Below are 20,034 nucleotides of genomic sequence, written 5' to 3'. Positions count from 1 at the left end.
ATGATTTTACTCGTTACCGGTTTAATATAAGGTAAACATATTGCTCAGCAGCAACGGGCCAACATAATTCTTCTCGCTTAGCTATGACTAACGATTTTTCCAACTGAAACTATCTAAATAATCTTTACTTACTAGTGTTCCTTTTGTGTGCCTAGTGTTACAGTACAGTTATAATTTTTAATTCAAATCCACCCGTATTTCTCGCGTTGAACACCAACTGCTCCCCGCTGCCCACGCGCTCGCAGTTGGTCGCGTTCCTGGTCCGCGTGGTGCCTGGTGGTCGCACAACACGAGGCAGGAGCGACGTTACTCCCAATGACTTAGTTTGACAACCACCTACCAGTATTCGCCTCGTCGCACTCCTAGTAAATTCTTGTAAAAGTGAGTGCACGTATGGTGCTTTAGAATATCAACTTCTTCTAGATGCATATTGTACTCAAGGAAAAGCCACAGCCCGGTAGCGTAGGCTATCAAACATATTAAATCCATCTAGCTCAGTTCTAATTCTAAATGAGGTTCTGTTTAAACCCACCAGTATTCAGACCACCAACTGCTCGCTCCCGCTACCAACGCACGCGCTCCTGGTTAGCGCGAGCGCGTCTCGGTGGTCGCGCGACACGAGGCAGTAGCGACGTTACTACCAACTAGTAACGTACTTAGTTTGACATCCACCTACCAGTATTCGCCTCGTCGCACTCGTAGTCAATTCTTGTAAAAGTGAGTACACGTATGCTGCTTTAGAATATCAACTTCGTCTTCTAGATGCTGATATTGTACTCAAGGAAAAGCCACAGCCCGGTAGCATTAGAGGCTATCAAACAACCTAAATCCCTTTAGTACATTTGTAATTGTTAATGAAATAGTGTATAAGCCCACCAGTATTCCTCGCGCTGAGCAGCAGCTGGCCGGCGGCGGCGGGCGCGCGCTCGCAGTTGGCGGCGCTGCGGGCGAGCGCGAGCGCGGAGCGCTGCTCGCGCGACACGAAGCAGTAGCGGCGCGCGGCGCGGCTGTCGCGCGTCAGCGGCGTCGTCACCACGAACGACGCGCCGTTCTCGTACCAGCCGCCGTGGCATGTGTACGCTGGTCAACAGAACATATTCCTTTCTTATCCTAATTTATATGCTTGACTATGATTGGTGGGAAGTTAATGTTAGACCGTGGTACCGTTGATCTACCCAACTGTAATTCTAAGGCTCCCAACTAATCCAACTATGGTAACAATTAACTGAAATATAGGTGTGGCTTTCTTTTGAAAGTCAGAATCTGACAGTTTTTATTAGATGGGTGGGAACCACTGCCAATATTAGTAAGTACCGGCGGTTAACCCGATCGATCGGCATGTCGTCTTATGTTTCAGAGCCAGCTCAAATTTCGCATGCGACCCATAGTTTGGGAAATGCTGTCGTGAGAAATGACGAAACCCTTTTGAAAAGCGAAATACTTGACGGAGGCCCAAATTAAACATTTTCGTTCGTCACTGTGGACCAGGCATATAGAAGAACAGGTTTTTTTTTCTTATTACGAGTATTCTCGCAGAGCCCCCACGGAGGAACCGCGGAGTACATTTTGAGAATGGCTGTTAGAGACCATAATTGTAGTCTGGATTATAGTTGGGTAGTTTTACGTTACCCACGGTACGATAAGCTTTGCTTACCATTTCTGTCACCTGTCATGTCATTCGTCACTTTCGCACTTACATACTTGTTAGAACATGACAGACATGGTGATAAATGACAAAGACCCGACCATCTTAGCCTTACTGGCGTATTAGAATTTTAACTATTAGATCTGTTTCCGATATGATATAGATCTGTCGGTGACAAAAGTGACATTTTTGGTTGAAGAAATGTGGAAAATTTTTGGTTGACAAAATGTTGATGTTTAAAATGTCTTCATTGATATTTAATTAAGAAGAAAATTGTACGCGTAGGCACAAACCAGTAGTTTTCATTGTGAATGGATTCGAACATTGTAAAAAAAAATACTTTTGAATAAGTAAGTACGTTACCTATATTTTCATATTCTTATCAAACATTTTTTCCGTGTAGAAAAGCAAAAAGGTATAGCAAAGTAAAGGAGGTTTAAGAACAAACCATTTTATTTTAGAGTCAACGAATTACTTTGTGCAATAAAAATTACAAGGGCTTAGTGGTGTAGAGCTAGAGTCTGTGCGGAAAAATAGGAGTCGGAATATAAGGGAACCAATATATTATATGACTTGTCTCTTTCCGAACAGACTACCATTTTGATGCAAATGAACTTAAACCTATGTAATAAAATAACATGTACAAACTCACCTGTCATAACCTCCTTATTCTCACAGCTCGAATAAAACTCCATATTCTTCGCAGAGTTACAGCCCACCTCCAACCGATCGAACCCGCTGACCACACACCCAGCGTCCACTTCCCGCCGACTCCGTAGCATCGGCGCGCTCGACATATTGCTTATACTAAAATTGAACAGCCTACTACCATTTCTAATATTGGGTTCACTAATAGACCTAACGCTTCGTTCGTGACGGTTCTGTATCTCGTATTTCCCGGAATACGGACATTCTTTTGATTCGGGGTTGCTTGCTGAAAATTAAAAAAAAGTTTAATTCGAATAAAGTGTTAAAAGATTAACTATACGATTATGAGTTCTAAAAGACTTACTGTCACGACTAACGCTGACATAAAGTATAAAGGACGACTCACGCTGTAACGGTCCGGGTTCGTCCGAGGTGTCTGACAGTTTAGTTTTCTAAAGGATGCGTCACGTGATAACCGATCGCCCGTTGTATAAAACGAAGTGGTCAGCCTGGACCCGGACCGTTACAGCGTGAGTCATCCTTAAGCCGCCTCTTTCAACTTAGCACTCATATTCGGGAGGAAAATGCATTCCGCATATCACCCGGCTGCGGGGGGTGACCCGAGTGGTTATGTGGGACTCCCGTCTAGGCTAATAAGGCCCACGATATACCCACTAAAAACCCCCCATATGCCACCTCGCCGCCTTATTGGTGGGGTTACAGGAACGCTTGCGTACTCATCCGCGACCCCACCGGCAGCAGCCGCCCGCGAGCGGCTCCTTCGCGAATGCCCAAAGGCCCTTCACGCGAGACACGCCAGATGATTCGACGCGCCTTCCTCCTCGGTCCGTCCTGCAGTGTAGCGGACCCCCCCCCCCGAGCCCGCCATAAGGAGGCCACGGGCGCCAGAAAACTCCCCAGCGCCCGGCGGCAGATGAGGTCCATGGTTCTGCCGCAAACCACAACTCGGCTGCAGAGGACAGGGAGAACGGCACACCGTAACACCGACACTCCTCTTCCTCTGCAGCCCCACTAACGCCGCTACAGCGGAACGGCCCTGCCAAGGTCGCAGGGGATAGGGAGAGTGGCGCATCGTGATACCATCACGCCTCTTCCCCTGCTATTCCACCTCGGCCGTCGAGAATAGGGAGAACGGCTCACCGCAATACCGATACTCCTCTTCCTCCTCCTCGAGCATAATTTTAGGGCAAATGAAATATGCTCCAAACATGGATAGCTACCATAAGGGACAATAACGGGACATACTAAAGGGACATGAACGATGCAAACATCATGGACAACCCAGGACAGAGCGTCCTGGCGAAGAAGGACTAGGAGAGCCGACCGCAAATGATGGGATAAGGCTAGGCGGAGAGACGGAGAGAAATGTGCTCGGGGCACGTATGAGATGGTCGAATGCTATGAAGAGGTCAGCTAACAGCAGTCCGCATGGCTTATTTGTCTGCATTTTATACCGTAATTACATTATACGTTTTGAAGAGGTCAGCTAGCAGCAGTCCGCATGGCTTATTTGTCTGCATTTTATACCGTAATTATATTATATGTGGTCGACATCCTCGGCAAGAGGGAACGAGGAAGATCTTACCGACTAGCGTGACGTAGGGCTCGGAGACGGCGTTGAAATGATGGTTCGAGCAGGCGTCATCTGCGCGCGCGGTGGGCGCGCCGCGCTGCAACTCCGCTATGTATGTGTCCCGCCGATATAGGACTACGCACACGTAGCGGGAGACGCTGGAATATGGAATAGTTCATCGTCAGCTCATATGGCTACATCCTACTTTGATAAGGCAGTCTTCGGTTAACGTCATTAATGCTGCACAGCATTCAGCGTTACGTTGTATGAGAAGATATCAACGTTTCTATTGTACGTGACGTATGGACACAGCATACGACATCCACCAAAGACCAAGGCTTGTCTGAGAATGTATGACACAGAATGCCATTAATTTTAACATTAGGTTTAACAAAAGACGATCATTCGGTCATAAATAAGTATGTAAATATTTACCGTAAGTATTATAACACGATGTTTTGTTTCGAAATTTTAGGGCCTTACCTTTCGTTCTTCCTTTCTTTTTGACTTTTGATCTAAGGTATACCTAGGTATCCACTAGTAATGCACTATAGTTATGTAAGTAAAACTTATAAAATGTTGTATATCAGATATTCTAAACAAAAGTCATGGAGTGATGCCAGAGTACTGAAAGTAAAAAGGTACGATTTTATCAAAAAAGTAGGTACAATTTAATTTTTTGTTACAAAAAACAATATTGACAGTAAGTCTTTTAAAAACGGGTGATACTATTTTAACTGATAATCCACTAAAACTACGTTAGTAAGCAAAATAAAAATACCAAATCAAAAAGTCACAAATATTTACGCAAAAAATCTTACTGTTTTGGTCTGCCACTTTCTACACTATTTTAACATATTTTTGAACCGCTCACGGCGGGCGGGGTACGTTTTTAGTACGCATGCTGTTCAAAAAGTATGTAAAATCGTTCTAAAAGGTACGCTCTGGCAATACTATTATTAGTTTTAATTACTAAGTGAGTAAATAAGAATTGTTGCTTTGGTCATAATAAACCTTGTCACCAATAACTAGAAGTCTTTAAAAGTACTTATTTAAAATTCCGTGAAAGCACCGCTGCTATATATGGACCTTGAACTTAAAAGTAGCAAATAAAATATAAATTGTTTTATCATTATCACGAATGTCACGGGCTTTCTTCCGCTAGAATTACAAATGAGTATCTGCCCTTGACGGCACGGTTCTTGTCCTTGACATTTACTGAACATCAGGCACGTGTACTTAGGTAAATAATAGGAATTTAATTGCTATACAAAGATAACGTGGAATCTGAAGAAAATTGGTCACAATTAATAAAATTGTCATTAAATTTTGATAAGGAAATATAAACAGCAATTATAGCCACGGCCGCAAAGTCGTGAATGACGTGATTCAAGGATCTTTCCACCGCAGCCATTGGGTAGCTCTTAAAATGAAATATAGATAGAAAGGTGTATCGGGTACTAAGGTAGTAAGCTACGGCCGGGTAGTAAAAAGAGCACCGCTGGGCAAAAAGTAACGAAGAACTTTTACGACTGGTTCAACTGAATAAAAGAATGACCATTGCTGGACAAATACCAGAGAATCAGAACCAGATAATGTTATAATGTACTGTATGTGTTATCTGTCGTGGCATCACCGAATGGGTTCTACGGAAGACCAGCGCTGGCTTCGTTACGCTGAGTTGGGTCCATTTCATAATGCGCACTTAATGCTCTGTTCTTCTGTTTTTGTTGCTAGTATATGTTCGTACATGTTTATGACTGTCACGAATAAATGTCTTTTATCTTTATCTTTAGAATCTCTTCCACCGACTGTGTGCTGCCCTGATCTAAAATGCCCTGATATATTGACAAGAAGTCCATTGCTGGACAAATACTAGAGAATCAGAACCAGATAATGTTATAATGTACTGTATGTGTTATCTGTCGTGGCATCACCGAATGGGTCCTACGGAAGACCAGCGCTGGCATCGTAGCTAGCATTACGCTGAGTTGGGTACATTTCATAATGCGCACTTAATGCTCTGTTCTTCTGTTTTTGTTGCTAGTACATGTTCGTACATTTGTATGACTGTCACGAATAAATGTCTTTTATCTTTATCTTTAGAATCTGTTCAACCGACTGTGTGCTGCCCTGATCTAAAATGCCCTAAGATATTGACAAGAAATGTCGTTTTAGATGATTTATTTTCTAACGATTAGCTCCGGCCGCTACCTAATATCTCAGGCAACCGGGACAAACGCTGTCATGGGAAAGAGAGAGAAACAGGTGTAACTTACCAGTGATGCTGCCAATGCGCCACCAATGCCACAGAATTTCCGCTAGGCGAACTAGCTTTCACGCTGACGCAATACACTTTAATGTCAGCGCCAGACTTGTCAGTGATGCGGAGTGTGGCGTTCCGCTGGTAGAAGGTGTAGTTGGAGCTGTAGTCGAGGGTGTGCCAGGTGTGGGAGAATGTCATCCAGCTCGGGAATTGGCAGTTGGAGCGGATTGATACTGGAAGTAAAGGTGATTATTAGTTGTTGGTTCTATTCCCAGCATTTTAGCGTCATTATTTACACCACAATTACTTATTATCACAATGGGAGGACAATCTGCAACAATTTTGATGAAATGTACCTAGATATAATTATCAGTACCATATCTTGCTGACATTAGAAGCTTGCTTTAAACATCACCTCTCGTATCAATATTTGGTGTCGAGAATATTCGGTACGTAAAAAAAAGTGGGTCCGTGTCCATAATGCCCTTATGCATAATATGTATTTAAAAGCAATTGATATACCTAGGTATTTCTTAATCTTATGTACCAATAAAATAGTCCTAGAGCCCGTCTCTTCTAAGACATCAAGTACTGTAAACCACACTTCGGTGCAGATTTACCGTAGACACGTTGCTAAGCGGGTTAATAATTTAGCCATTATTATAAAAGTCCATGACGTACCTCGCTTCAAGGCCATAGTCCTACTTCCCTCCGTGGCGCTGAACAGTCCATTGCAGGTCGCATCCCCCGATTGGGCTACTCGGTACTCCACGTCAGCGGAGCCTGGGCCCTCTTTTACGCCTGTTGATGCTGGAACATGATGGAGAGGTTGTGAAACTTGGAGGATTCTCAACGATCATAAGCTGAAACTAAGATACAGTCGCTATCGATGCTCAAAAATCTGAACAGGCACTTTAAAGTCTTTATAATAGAGTTCATACACCTCACAGCGGCCATTCGACGTTTTCCCGTTGTTCCATAATAATGCAGGGCGGGTATTTTTACGCGGCGACACCAGGGCGCGTATGTTTGTAGGCTTTGTTCACTTATTTGTGAACACCTTAACCACTCCGATAGATCTCATGGTGACTGCACATGGGGTAAGTAAACGTTGTTACGGTCGATAAGCTATAAATACAATGAGAAATTGCAATTCGGATGACGGCTATTATTTATTACATTAAAAAGAGCAATTTTTTGGAAATCCCCCGATTACCAACCGCTCCTCACTCCTTGTCACAATTTTTCCTATCTTCCTAACACATACTGTCACATTGGCGACGCTTGATCATTTTCCAAGTGGGGAAACCAGCTAATCTAAAAACAGTCTTACCGATACAGTACTAATCTTCTCGTAGCGGTCCTTTTTTTCGTTTTTCAAGCTATTAATCCTAGAAGGAGCTACTTAGATAGTCTTACCAATAGACGACAGCATTAATCTTCTCATTTACGAGACGAGATACAAGGTATTTTAGTATCTCGCGGGCTTACCTTAGATTAGTCATACCTTTAGTCTCGTAGACGAAGCAGACGTGTCCGATTCTTTGTTGTGTAGTTTGCACGATCCTTGTTCGGCTCTGTAGCTTGTTTAAACAGCAACGCTAACCTAAAAATACCTGTGTCTTACCGATACCACTAGTGTGCTGATGTCAGCAGGAGAGTTCGGGTCAATGATTGCACACACAACTTGAATAAAAAAGGTAGTGAATGAACGAATGAGTGAATGTGTTTTGAGTGCACGATATTTAAGCTTGAAGAAAGTTTTTCGTAGAAGTTGGCTATTAAATATTTAAAAAAGAACATTCATTTCACTGCGTGATTACATATGGTTGTGTGTGTGATCTTAATTCTGGTGCCGAAGAGAGAGTCGAGCTAACCTAGAAATAGTCTTACCGATACCATTAGTCTTCTCGTAGACGAAGCAGCGGTAGCGGTCCTCGTTGCTGGTGGCGTGGTTGTGGTGCAGCTTTCCGACGAGAAACCGGAGGCTGCCTTCTTTCCACGTTGCTAGGCATTCTAGTTCTTCCACTGGAAATAAAAATATTTAACAGTAGCTGTTCTACACTTTTATGTAGGGATCTGAAAAAGGAGCGTATAGATTTTTAAAAGGTCGGCAACACGCGTGTTGCACCCCTGGAGTTACACGCGTCCAAAGGCCTACAGTTATACCTACCTACAGTTTGCCACAGACGTGAATTAATAAAATTGTAAGGTAAGTACTTAACTCAAAATTAATGAACGCATTTCGGTGTTGCATTGGTAACCTAACTTAGATCTGTAGGGCATGCGTACTGATGCTGTCGGAAAGTTTCCAAACACTTAAGATTTCTACGATGTGTGGTCGGTGATCACGTGATTCTTTCTACAGAAAAAGAAGTGTTAGACGCTTCGGCCCAGGCCTTGACCGTTTTCGCGTGAGTTATCCTTTATACAAAAATAATGTGCCTGTAAATTTTGTGCAGTAAAGAAACCACCTAAATCTACAAGACGTCCTTTCTAGTAAAGCTTTTCACCCCCTTTCAGTTCCTCTACTCCTAGTCCCCCTAGTTGAAGTAGGGGAGGCACTCCCGATTTACAATAAACGTTCAAAAATATATCTAACGTCCAAGACAAAGTTTTCGCAGTGAAATAAACAGCGCCATCACGGAACGTCCTATGAATAAATTAGTATCATGCTAAAAATAGAACTGTCATGCTTATTGTGTTCAGGATAGCCAGGAATAGACAGACAACAGACAATCCAGCATGTACCTTTGTGTTCGGTCTGGGCGGTCTTAAGGCTAAGTTAATTAAATATGTAAGCAGGTATTAACTCGAAATGTATTTACAATGTGACGTGTTTATCGTCATTTGATATACATAAGATATATTATTAGAGTTACATAATAGATTATTATTACAGTTTCGGGTAGTATCAATAGTTAAATCTGTCAATTAATTAGACAATAGTAAGCATTATATAATATAATTAAATTTGATACATTAAATTCTTTGTTTTGTTGAATGTCAATGAAATGATAATAACATAGTTTAGAATTTTCAGGCTATAAAAAGGAAGGAGCCATTTTTTATGTCCCGCGTAAATAAGTTGGACGATTCTATCGTGGTAATGACTTTGGGCAATTTGTTAAAAACTTTGGGGCCCAGTCCCTGCATGATCTTGGAGGACTTAGTCATCTTAGCTAGGCCCCCTGTACTGTTAAATATTTACTAGCAATCAGTAAAGGTAACTTTCGGATTGTGACGGCAGTAGCGTTACTGTTTCAAGGATATTGCTGCTTGGCGAGGGCGATGGAATTAGGTATATTAAATTTGACGCACTGCAGCAATGCAGTTATTGCTACTAAATAATGCTGCCAAAGCTACACCATTAATTTTCCTTGAATGCGACCTCTTAAAGCAGCTATTTCAAACTGCCACTAAATCTAAGTATAATCAAAACGACACCTCAGCTCTGGAACGTTGCCCGACTTATTTGAAAATTAGACAAACTGACAACGAGAGACAATTTCCTTTGTGTATTGCACTGTTTCAAATCTTAGATACGGTCTGCATCTGCATCGATAGAAATGGTGGCGTACTATACTATAATAGCTTTGTTTGTAATAGGGTCCAGTGCCACGAGGCCTGAAGGCCTACCGCGAACCACGTTCGACGTGCTGTCTCTCTGTTGCACTTGTACATTTGTACGTAAGTGTGACAGGGAGGCAACCCGTCGAACGTGGTTCGCGGTAGGCCCTCTGTTTCGTAATTTAGCCAAACAGCTGGTCGATGTCACTTGTGACAAAAGAGCTTTCAGGTTCATCGCTCAATGCATAAGTAGTATGCGATTCAGCGAGAAAATGCTGCCTGCATTCTCAGCACCATGCCACAGGAGGAATTTGAATTTAAGTTATTTACATATAGTTTGTCAAAGGGCTATCTCATTTCAAACATAGACAGAGGGAGTCACACTATCTTTGTCTTACACTAGTACTAGCATCCAAAAGAAAAGGATGAGTATAGTTTTTTTGTTCTTATTTACTGACAAATTGGTTTGACCAACTATAGTTTAGTTATTAAGTTTAGGGTCTGTTTCACAATGTCCAAGTAAAATCCTCAATAAGCCATTTGCCATTTATCTGACAAATCAAGTCATCATTGGTATTTCACAATCTTCAAATAAGCTTAACTAATAGAAAGTGCTAAGTTTTGCTGACGACTTTTTTCTGATGAAAAAATTTTTTTTTGCGTTTTCTGTCCACGACTTGGTATTTATTTTTACACCTAGTGAAAAAAATCATTACAACGAATGAGTAAAGTTTTTTATTTATTTACAGATAAAAAAATCGAGTTTACTTTAAAACTTTAATGTCTGTCAGTAGGTATGTCTAAAGTTCTAAACCAAGTCTTGTACTGGCAGCGTCACAGCTAAAAGGCGTTTTTACTAAGTTATTACTGAAACAAATTTCCACAAAAATTGTCATCATCTCTAAAACAAGATCGATTTCAGGAAACTTTGTATGACATTTTAGTCGCTAAATGCATTCAAGAATACACATTTAAAATCTGTCGGGTTTAATTGGCCCACACGGTATATATACCATCGCTATAAGAGGGTGTTAAATACTTTGGTGAGTTGTTTTATTTGCTAGTATCGAAGCTGACTGTCCTCCTGTCACGTCAGCAGGGATTCTTTCATTCGTAGTTCAAAAGACGGTACAAAACCTTTTCAAAGCAGTATTATTGATGAAGTGGGACTGCCGATGAGAACCACGCCTACATGATGACGTACTGTTTAGTAAAGTCGGTTTTTATTTAAACCTATTACGCAATAATATCCTGCTGTGAACATACCTGTACTTTCAGACGCAGAAATATCAGGACATGCCTGGTAGTTGAGCAGAAGCCGGGAATCTTCTGTGCAGCTCTCGATGGACGACACGGGGATTTTGCAGTCCCCATGCCCCCTGGAAAAATTACACAGACCTTATTGTTAAATCCGTCTATGCCAAGTCCATTTCATCAACAAAACCCATTTTAATTGCTCACTCTGTATTTGTTTACAGTAGTGGTACAAAGTTCGAAGTTTCGTGTCCTTCGAGGTGTATTGAGGGTCAAAATGTTGTAAAATAAATCGAGATTAAATAAAGCTTAATTTTCTTACTTTATCCTTATCTGAAGCATGTAAAACCTTCTACATCTTAAAAGTTGTATGATGAAAGTTTTCAATCTATAAATGTATTCTACTCGTTAACTTTTGTAATGTCCTCAACGAAGACACCAGTTTTCCCGAACGTTTTTGACCCTTTTATCAAAATATGAATACCAAGTGTAACCATTTGTGACGTTTTCATCTAGTTGTGATTGGCTTTATGGTAATAGCGTCTTATCGACAACCGGCAATAAGTACTCCTTTGTTTGAAAATGCCACATTTAGACAACCCAGAAAGTTCGACGAGTTTATAGAAGAAATAGTTAAACGGTTACATCAGCTATCGTTGAGTTCAAATCTGCATTGCCTTTATCGTCCAAAAATCGACTTTCTGACAGGATAATTGATCAGAACCTTTCATCAATCAGCCAAAAACAGTTAATTAATAATCCATGGGATTGCGATGATTTCACAGGTTTTAATTACAAAAGTCATTCTGTGCTGAGATGACGTTGACGGTAACGCGTCGGTGATCTTCATTAAGGGACCGTTTAACATCTGCTGAGGCTATTAATCAGTGATCGCGTTGATTTGATGGGGAAGTAATTTTTCGGTCTTTGGATGATTACAGCATGGTAATTTTATGTAAATTTGTTTCCGAATCGGAATAGTTCAATACTACAAACTATAGACAGGACAGGTTACGCCTAGTGTCAGAGTCACAGTCAAAAATGTAAAGAATGTTTTCTGTCAATATATAATTTTGTATTTTAGTATGTTCCAATTTTTACGACAATAGTGGAGGACCGCTTCTCCATATAAACGTAGTTCCCATTTTCCTTCCTGGATATTGACAGTATGGAAAATATTTTTACATAATTTATTGTATTTTGGAGTTAAGTTGGATCAATTTGAAAACTACTAAACATGGTACCTAATTAGTAATCAGACTAAGTCAGTAATCATCAGTGTATTTATTGATTTTATAGGTAATAGAAGATATCATATATTTTATACCTATTAGTTACCACATACACAAAAAATGGCTCAACTTGCCTGTTACTCCTTATCAGTTCTTTTTATCCAGGCAATAGTTTAACGAAAAAATAAGAACATCATACCTGTTATAAGTAAAGGAGAAGGGCCCTTTCAGCGGGCAGTCGACAGGATCAGCGTTTTCCCTGAACATGGAGTAGAGGAGAGCATCTCCGGTGATGAGAGAACAGAGGTGAGGTAATGCGTCTCGACGATGGCAGAACGCTGGAAATAATACTTAGATTAGTTTCATTAGTTAGACCTCAGCCCCCCCCCCCCCCCCCGACTTGATGGTCTGACCAAGTTAAAAGACCACCTCAGGCAGACTCCAACAAGCGGTGAGGGCTACGGGAGATCGAGACTGATAGAGGCAAATCACAGGAGCTGCAAAATCAAATGGTCCCGATGCTCAGTAATGAGAGACTGACAAAGAAGTTTATTCTGGAAAAGGACCGCCAAGTTTCTTGTTCTTGCATCAGTATCTTCTCGGGTCAGAGGTGTATAGGGTTACGACTGATGGTTTTCCTTTTTGACATTCAAAAGCGTATAGTAATATGCCAAAAGTCTTGGTAGGCATAGAAATGCTGAAAGATAATGCGAATAGGTAATGGTAAACCGGGATAAATAAACATGTTCAGAATAATGTGAATTTGAAACATGTACTCAATCGACCATTGGATCAATAGGTATAATAATGGGATGGGTTTTGTACTCACTTTCTTTATATTGCAGAACGTTGGTATGTTTTTCGTGCATGACCACACATCGATAACACCCTTTCCTGCGAAAGAAAAAATATTTTAATAAGCCAGATTTTTTTAAACCTATTATGTATTACAGTAGAAACTAGTACCTACTCAAACATTGTACCCTATGTAATAAGTGTAATTGAATGGTAGTCCAACATTTACTTAAACTGAGCAATCTCATAAGATCCAGCTCGGCAAACTTCATAAGTTATAGGTGTGGCTTATTTCTACTTTGATAGGAATAATGACCGGAAACGGTAAGTAGAATTTCAAATAGTTCTTGATTTTGAATGCAGAGAGTCCGCAACTCTCCGCATCGCAGTAAAACACGGCTCTTAATTTTACTGCGGTGAGTGAGATATCTAAATGACACATTAAACACCATAATAATGTATTCAAATTTGCAATATAAAACTTCTTCCCCTGAAGGGATCGCCTTTTGTTGAGAGATACCCCCCTCGATAGAGATGGGTTTGATGACGCCGGATTGGAACCAGCTACCATGCTAGCAGTGAAAGCTAATGTATACTTACTCATCGACGATAAGGAACTTATCCCCCTCAGACGAGTGGCACCGCCCCTTGTTAGAGAGACGGTCCTCCTCGTTGAAGATGGGTTAGATGACGCCGGTTTGGAACCAGCTACCATGCTAACAGTGAAAGGTAATGTATGTATACTTACTCATCGACAATAAGGAACTTATCCCCCTCAGACGAGAGGCACCGCCCCTTGTTGGAGAGACGGTCCCCCTCGATGGAGATGGGTTGGATGACGCCGGATTGGAACCAGCGACCATGCCAGCGTGCAGGGAAGGCGCAGCCTGTAAACAAAAAAAAAATCTATTATTACGACGTAAAAATAGTAATAATGGCGGGTGCCCTGGCCCTGGTAGCAATTCGCGAGGTTAGTAATTGGGAGATAGATTATAGTATTGTTTAAAATGTGACTGTTTTGTTTTAGAGGGTGAACGTGAGAAAATAATGCTTGGCCGTCATATAATTTCCTTGGAAAGGCTCAAAATCAAAAGGCACAGGGGGCCTACCGCGAAAATCGAAATTCGCAAATTGCGGGGATCTTTCTCTTATACTCTTAGTAAGCCGTAATTAGAGTGACAGAGAAAAATGCCCGCAATTGACGAATTTCGATTTTCCCGGTAGCCGCCCAGATCCGCGGCATAAACCAGACTAGTTTCCCGGTGACCATCAAGACCGCTGCACTGAGCTGTGGAGAAGAAAGTGTCCGACAATCGGAAAGATGTAATAACAACTTTAGTTGTCATATATCCATGTATTTTTTTTTGGCATGATATATGTGACATGATTACAATTTACATTAATTGCAATTGTGGAGTAAAACCAGATGTGCCAATGATTCATGTTTTAGGTAGGTATATAAAAAGCTATATTAAAAGCAATAAATAGTATATACATAACTGCATTGTTTTTATCATGAAGGTTTTAATGACTTTTATTTATTGTTATCAAGGTAATCTGGGAATTAAAACCTGCGCTAATAGGCGAACTAAACATAAATAATGCTTTAAAAATTTCAAAAGATAATAATCACACGTACAGGATAGGTAATTAGGTAGCCACAAAATTAATGAACCGAAATTACCGACCTGCGGTCCCATTGAATAAAATTCATATTGGTATGTAGATAAACTGCAACGTCGACGTGCAGTTCCCATACAAGTTGCAGTCCGTCTGTACCGGCCCTATGAGTCTCCTTGCCAATAAAATAAATTAGTACCACTGAAAATCCGAGACATACGCCAAAAAAAACTTGTCAGAGTATGGATTTTTTACAAAATCTAGTACTTTCCTTCTAGCCCGTCAAGGGCCCTGAACCAATACGCTAATGGTCCGTGTTCGGAATTGATGGTCCCACAGCGTTTAGGAAATGGGGCCCATCCAGAGAACACTCTTTGACTGCCGGATATTAATTACTCGACTGCGAAAGGTGGGGTGCGGTTGGCCTGGTTTACGGAGCGGATGTTTTCCATGTTGAAAATGCGCAAAATATTGGTTATGGACGTTTTAAATAAATTCAAGCAGTTTATTAATAACCTCATACGTTTCGGAATATATTAACTTGCTATTAAATTAAAACTTTTAATGTAACAAATTCCAAGAACTGGTGTAGAATTTATGTAAGTATAAAATACAACGAGATCGAACGAACTTTACGTTTTTTAGGTTTCAATAATTTAAAAAGAGAAAAAAAGAATCCAAATTAGACAAACCCTCGAGTGGCACTTGAAGTTCGTCTGTCACAATTTTTTCAGAAAATACAGACGGCCTAGCCAAGGTTGTAATCGCTATCGCTACGAAAACGAAACTCTTTGCGTCTCTCTTGCTCTTCCATATTAGTCATATTAGTGCAGCAGTGACAGTTGCGTTTCGAGCGCTACGGAGCGTAAGCGATTTGTATGTTGGCTACGCGGCCCGATTGATTTGAAATTGGATTGATTTAAGAATAAGTCACGCTAGAATGGTCAGGGTATCGAGTGTGGAATTAAAAGGAGTGAAATCTCTTATGGTAGAACTGTTGCAAAAGTGTCCAGCTGTCAGCTATAAATAATAGTTCTAAATCTCTCCAGAGTAGCGCTAGAGTAGCTAAGAACCCAAGCGTTATTGACGGAGTGAAGTGCGCTGTCTATGATTTGTTTTTTTTTTCAAGTATTCCAGGTATTACAGCATTTAAGGTTTATTGATGACACTTTTTGGTACATGGAGATTCCATTCCTTACCTCCACCTTCCTTAGGTCAGGGTCCGGGCCGGGGTGTTTTCTATGACGGGTGATCTGTGATCGCGTGATGCTTCCTATAGAAAAGTGTCCGACGCCTCGGCCAGAACCCGGACCGTTTTACCGTAAGTCATCCTTCAAGCGGTTGGCAAACAAATGTACGTTCTACAATCTAATAAAGAGGAAGAATAGCTTTGTAATCCTAACGAAATAAATGTACTTTTTCTATGAAATTCCATTTCGGGAGAAAACGTTTTCCAGTAACTATATCTTAACCAATCACTTTGATTTTTAGGTTTATAGGTTTCGCTTTTTTTGAAAACAAAAATGTTTTGCAAATTTTGAAAAAAAGGTAACCTATAAACATACTAAAAATCATGGAAAATGGAAAATATTTAGTAGTGAAAAAAGTTTTCTCTTTTTGTATGGACGATCACATGCTTCCTTCTTAATAACTGTAGCTAACGGTCACTAATATGGGAAGCGTGCAAGGCAGCACACAGGAGCCGTCAGATTTTTGGCGCGAGGCGTAAATGTGATGTTTATTGTTCCGACGTAGCCCACAAGATGGCCGAACCTACTATGCACAAGAAAAAACGTGACGTGTAAATGTACATTTTTATGGTTCCGATTCAAGCCACAAGATGGCAGACCCTCCAACGTGCACGGTCCCTATAATGTATTATCCTCCTAAGTTCCAGATTCTTTACATTTTGAATTTGGAACCTTGACGTATTTAAATAACATTCCAAAATTAAAAATAAAGCCTTTATAAAGGTCTTTGGGACTCAGGACGATGGATCAGTCACTAAGATTTAAATATTTTTACATTTTGACCTAGTTTATACACGGTGCTACATGAGGAAACCGAAAGCTTTTGACAGTGTATTACTGATCACATTTAGAGACTAAAATGTCATATAAACTTTTCTGAATTTCACCTAGTTTCAGAGTTAATACCAATGTAAAAAAAAACATCTACTTATCGTAACTTAGTGCAAAACGCCGTTTTGATCGCGATGATGCCATTATGGGGCGTAGTCTAAATATCCTTATTGATAGATGTCAAAAAGTGACAAGTAACCTTTACAAGAACTAGTTTTTACAAAAAAAATCGTAAAAAATTATTTTCAGTGCCAGTTTTACCATAACATTAACTGTTTACATACCATACTGAACAAATAAGTTCAAAATTGAAAAAAAAAACAAAAAAAAAAATTTTGCCGAAATTTACTGAAACTCATATAACATTTTTTTCCTTTTGGCCTCAGAAGTACGTGGTTAAAATCTTTCGGGTTCCTCGTGAGCACCGTGTATAAACTCTAACTAGAAGTGGTGTGAGGATTGTGAAGTGTGTTAGGGTAATATTTAACTAGTTCCTTATTGCCGCTTTTACGAGTAGGTACCTACGCGTTTGAAAGTCACTTGGTTGCAACTAGAAATGTTTGTTGGAAAATTGCATGTTGCTTCTTACGTTGCTTTGCAGTTGGTACAAAAAGAGTCTAAGAAATACCGCACTGGTGCGAGTCGGACTCGCCCACCGAGGGTTCAAACTTTTTAGTATTTGTTGTTATAGCAGCAACAGAAATACATCATCTGTGAAAATGTTAACTGTCTTACTGTCACGGTTTATGAGATACAGCCTGGTGGATGGGCAGCGGAGTCTTAGTAATGGGGTCCCGTTTTAGCCTTGGGGTACGGAACCCTAAAAAATCTAAAAAATGCCCGTATCAGGATTAGAACCCAAACAAAACTTATTTACGTTTAAATACTCTGGCAGAGAAAAATAAAACAGTGTTTTATCAGGGAATACAATACAGGAAATCCCGCTCAAGATCTAAGATAAAAAAGCGGCCAAGTGCGAGTCGGACTTGCCCATGAAGGGTTCCGTACCATTTATGACGTATTAAAAAAAAACTACTTACTAGATCTCGTTCAAACCAATTTTCGGTGGAAGTTTGCATGGTAATGTATATCATATATTTTTTTAGTTTCATCATTCTGTTATTTTAGAAGTTACAGGGGACACATACACACACACATTTTAGCACTTTGGAAGTGTCTCTCTCACAAACTATTCAGTTTAGAAAAAAATGATATTAGAAACCTCAATATCATTTTTGAAGACCTAGCCATAGATACCCCACACGTATGGGTTTGATGAAAATAAAAAAAATTGTTAGTTTCAGTTATGTATGGGGAAGCCACAAAATTTATAGTTTTTTTTTCTATTTTTGTGTGAAAATCTTAATGCGGTTCACAGAATACATCTACTTACTAAGTTTCAACAGTATAGTTCTTATAGTTTCGGAAAAAAGTGGCTGTGACATAAACTGACCGACAGACGGACATGACGAATCCATTTTTTGCTATTTGGCTACGGAACCCTAAAAAGAACATTGCCCCACCAAATAGCACGGCATAATTCTGCGGCCCTAGTGAAAAAGGGTACAAGTCTCGCGCAGCTTGGGTGTAAAAGGGCAGAAGTGTTACGTGGAACTTACACCCTTAATAACACAGGGCAGAAGTGTTACGTGGAACTTACACCCTTAATAATAATAACACATACTTATTATAACACAAATACTCTTGTCATTATAAAGGCACATGATTACCAAAGTACATCCAACCATCAATCCTTATCTAATGTAATGGAAATCCCACTTCAATGACGAACCATCATTTGTGATGTTTAATAATTCAAAGTAGCTTTAGCAGTACTAGTACTAGATCAATAGTGATTATTTTCTGGATCCTTATTCTGTTAAGCTCCAGCTTCGATAAACTGGTAACAATGCGGTACTAGGCGTGGTATTCAATTCTATTGGGAAACAATTAAAATATTTTATGAAATAAACAAGAGTACGCACAAGTCTGAATTGAAGCCCGAAGGCGAAGCGAGGGCTTTATAGAGACGAAAGTGTAGGACCCATGGGAATCGCCTTTTCATATTCTTTATTTGTACTGATCATACATTGTCATAATTTACATAATATACAATAGGTACAACTGTATTCCTCATTTTCTTCTTTGGATATTCATATTATTGAAAATATGGTGACACAATTTCTTGTATATTAACCACAGCTAAAAAATGAAATGTAGGGGACGTTGGATTTTTTTCGAATTTTTAATTGTTATAAGACTTAGGAAGTTTTCGCTCCTAATTATTATACAATAATCAAATAAAAAACAAAAGTCAAACGTAGCGGCTTAGCTACGGTTATTATACATCAAATTATTTAAAAATTATATCCAGAGAGGAAAATGGGGACCACGGTTGTATGCAGAAGCGGCCGTCCCCTATCGTCTTAACACGAGTTCATAATTCCAGTACCGCCCGTGGAACACACAATGTTTTTCATCACAATTGTGTGAAAAGAGGGAAAAATAAAAATTCTGCTTAATTTCTGACGTACATTACAGACCCAGTTGAAATTTAGAATTTACGGACCGCATGACCTTTTACGAGCAAGTAATATTATATACATTTTTATAGGAAGTAACTGCCACTTAAAATGCCTGTAAACTTTTTTTGGAAAGTTTGCTCAATAATTTATTCAGAAATGTAACGTTTAATAAATTAAAATACGGTAAAAACATGATTTACTGTAGCTCCTTCGGTACCAGAATCAGGCGCACATCGATTTTGTCTTTAGAATATTACATTTTCCATTCTATTTCATGGTGCTTACTAGTTATTAGTTAATGCAGTCTGCATACTTTATATTCAGTACATAATGTATTAGTGGTAGTGGGTAATGGGTAATACATTACATAAAGTACTAAGAGAATATTATTGTAACATTTTCTTCAAAAGTAAGAAAATAATAACGGTGGCGCAATTTAGAATAGATAGGATAAAGATAGGAGTAAATATGTAGTGGTTATATTTAATTTAGCAATTAATTCGTTCGTTATTCATACAGGGTGACCTTAGCCATTGGACAAACCCTGAAATCCCACGTAGGGTTACTTCTCAGGAATGCTCTGACGTTAATATTTTTTTAATTAGAACAAAAGATACAAAAAATATTTTTTTCGAGCCGAAGTTATTTGCAATAATCGACAACAAAAAGAAACACACTGTGTTAATCTTTCACAGTGTTTTTCGAAACCGCTACACCGGTTGTTATGATACTTTGTACACTGGTTCGAAATACCCTAATGCATATGTACATTTCGGCTTTGTCCAATGGCTAGGGACACACTGT

The 20,034-nt window shown here is 39.8% G+C and overlaps 1 protein-coding gene across 1 annotated transcript in view; it reads right to left on the bottom strand.

Annotated features, from left to right (window-relative positions):
* Nucleotides 1-20,034, bottom strand: part of LOC133519631 (uncharacterized) — a 189,596-nt gene that overhangs the window by 8,605 nt on the left and 160,957 nt on the right. Inside the window, exons 2-11 of the mRNA XM_061853670.1 lie at nt 13,753-13,891; nt 13,039-13,103; nt 12,409-12,547; nt 10,990-11,102; nt 8,047-8,181; nt 6,835-6,963; nt 6,167-6,386; nt 3,900-4,045; nt 2,298-2,579; nt 877-1,080 (exon numbers count right to left, since the gene is read on the bottom strand). Of these exons, the coding sequence (XP_061709654.1) occupies nt 877-1,080; nt 2,298-2,579; nt 3,900-4,045; nt 6,167-6,386; nt 6,835-6,963; nt 8,047-8,181; nt 10,990-11,102; nt 12,409-12,547; nt 13,039-13,103; nt 13,753-13,891 (1,572 nt within the window). The remainder of the gene's footprint in view (nt 1-876; nt 1,081-2,297; nt 2,580-3,899; nt 4,046-6,166; nt 6,387-6,834; nt 6,964-8,046; nt 8,182-10,989; nt 11,103-12,408; nt 12,548-13,038; nt 13,104-13,752; nt 13,892-20,034) is intronic.

This window comes from Cydia pomonella, chromosome 7, assembly GCF_033807575.1.
Source record: "Cydia pomonella isolate Wapato2018A chromosome 7, ilCydPomo1, whole genome shotgun sequence".
Classification (NCBI taxonomy): Eukaryota; Metazoa; Arthropoda; class Insecta; order Lepidoptera; family Tortricidae; genus Cydia; species Cydia pomonella.
This window is presented reverse-complemented; position numbering and strand designations above follow the sequence as displayed.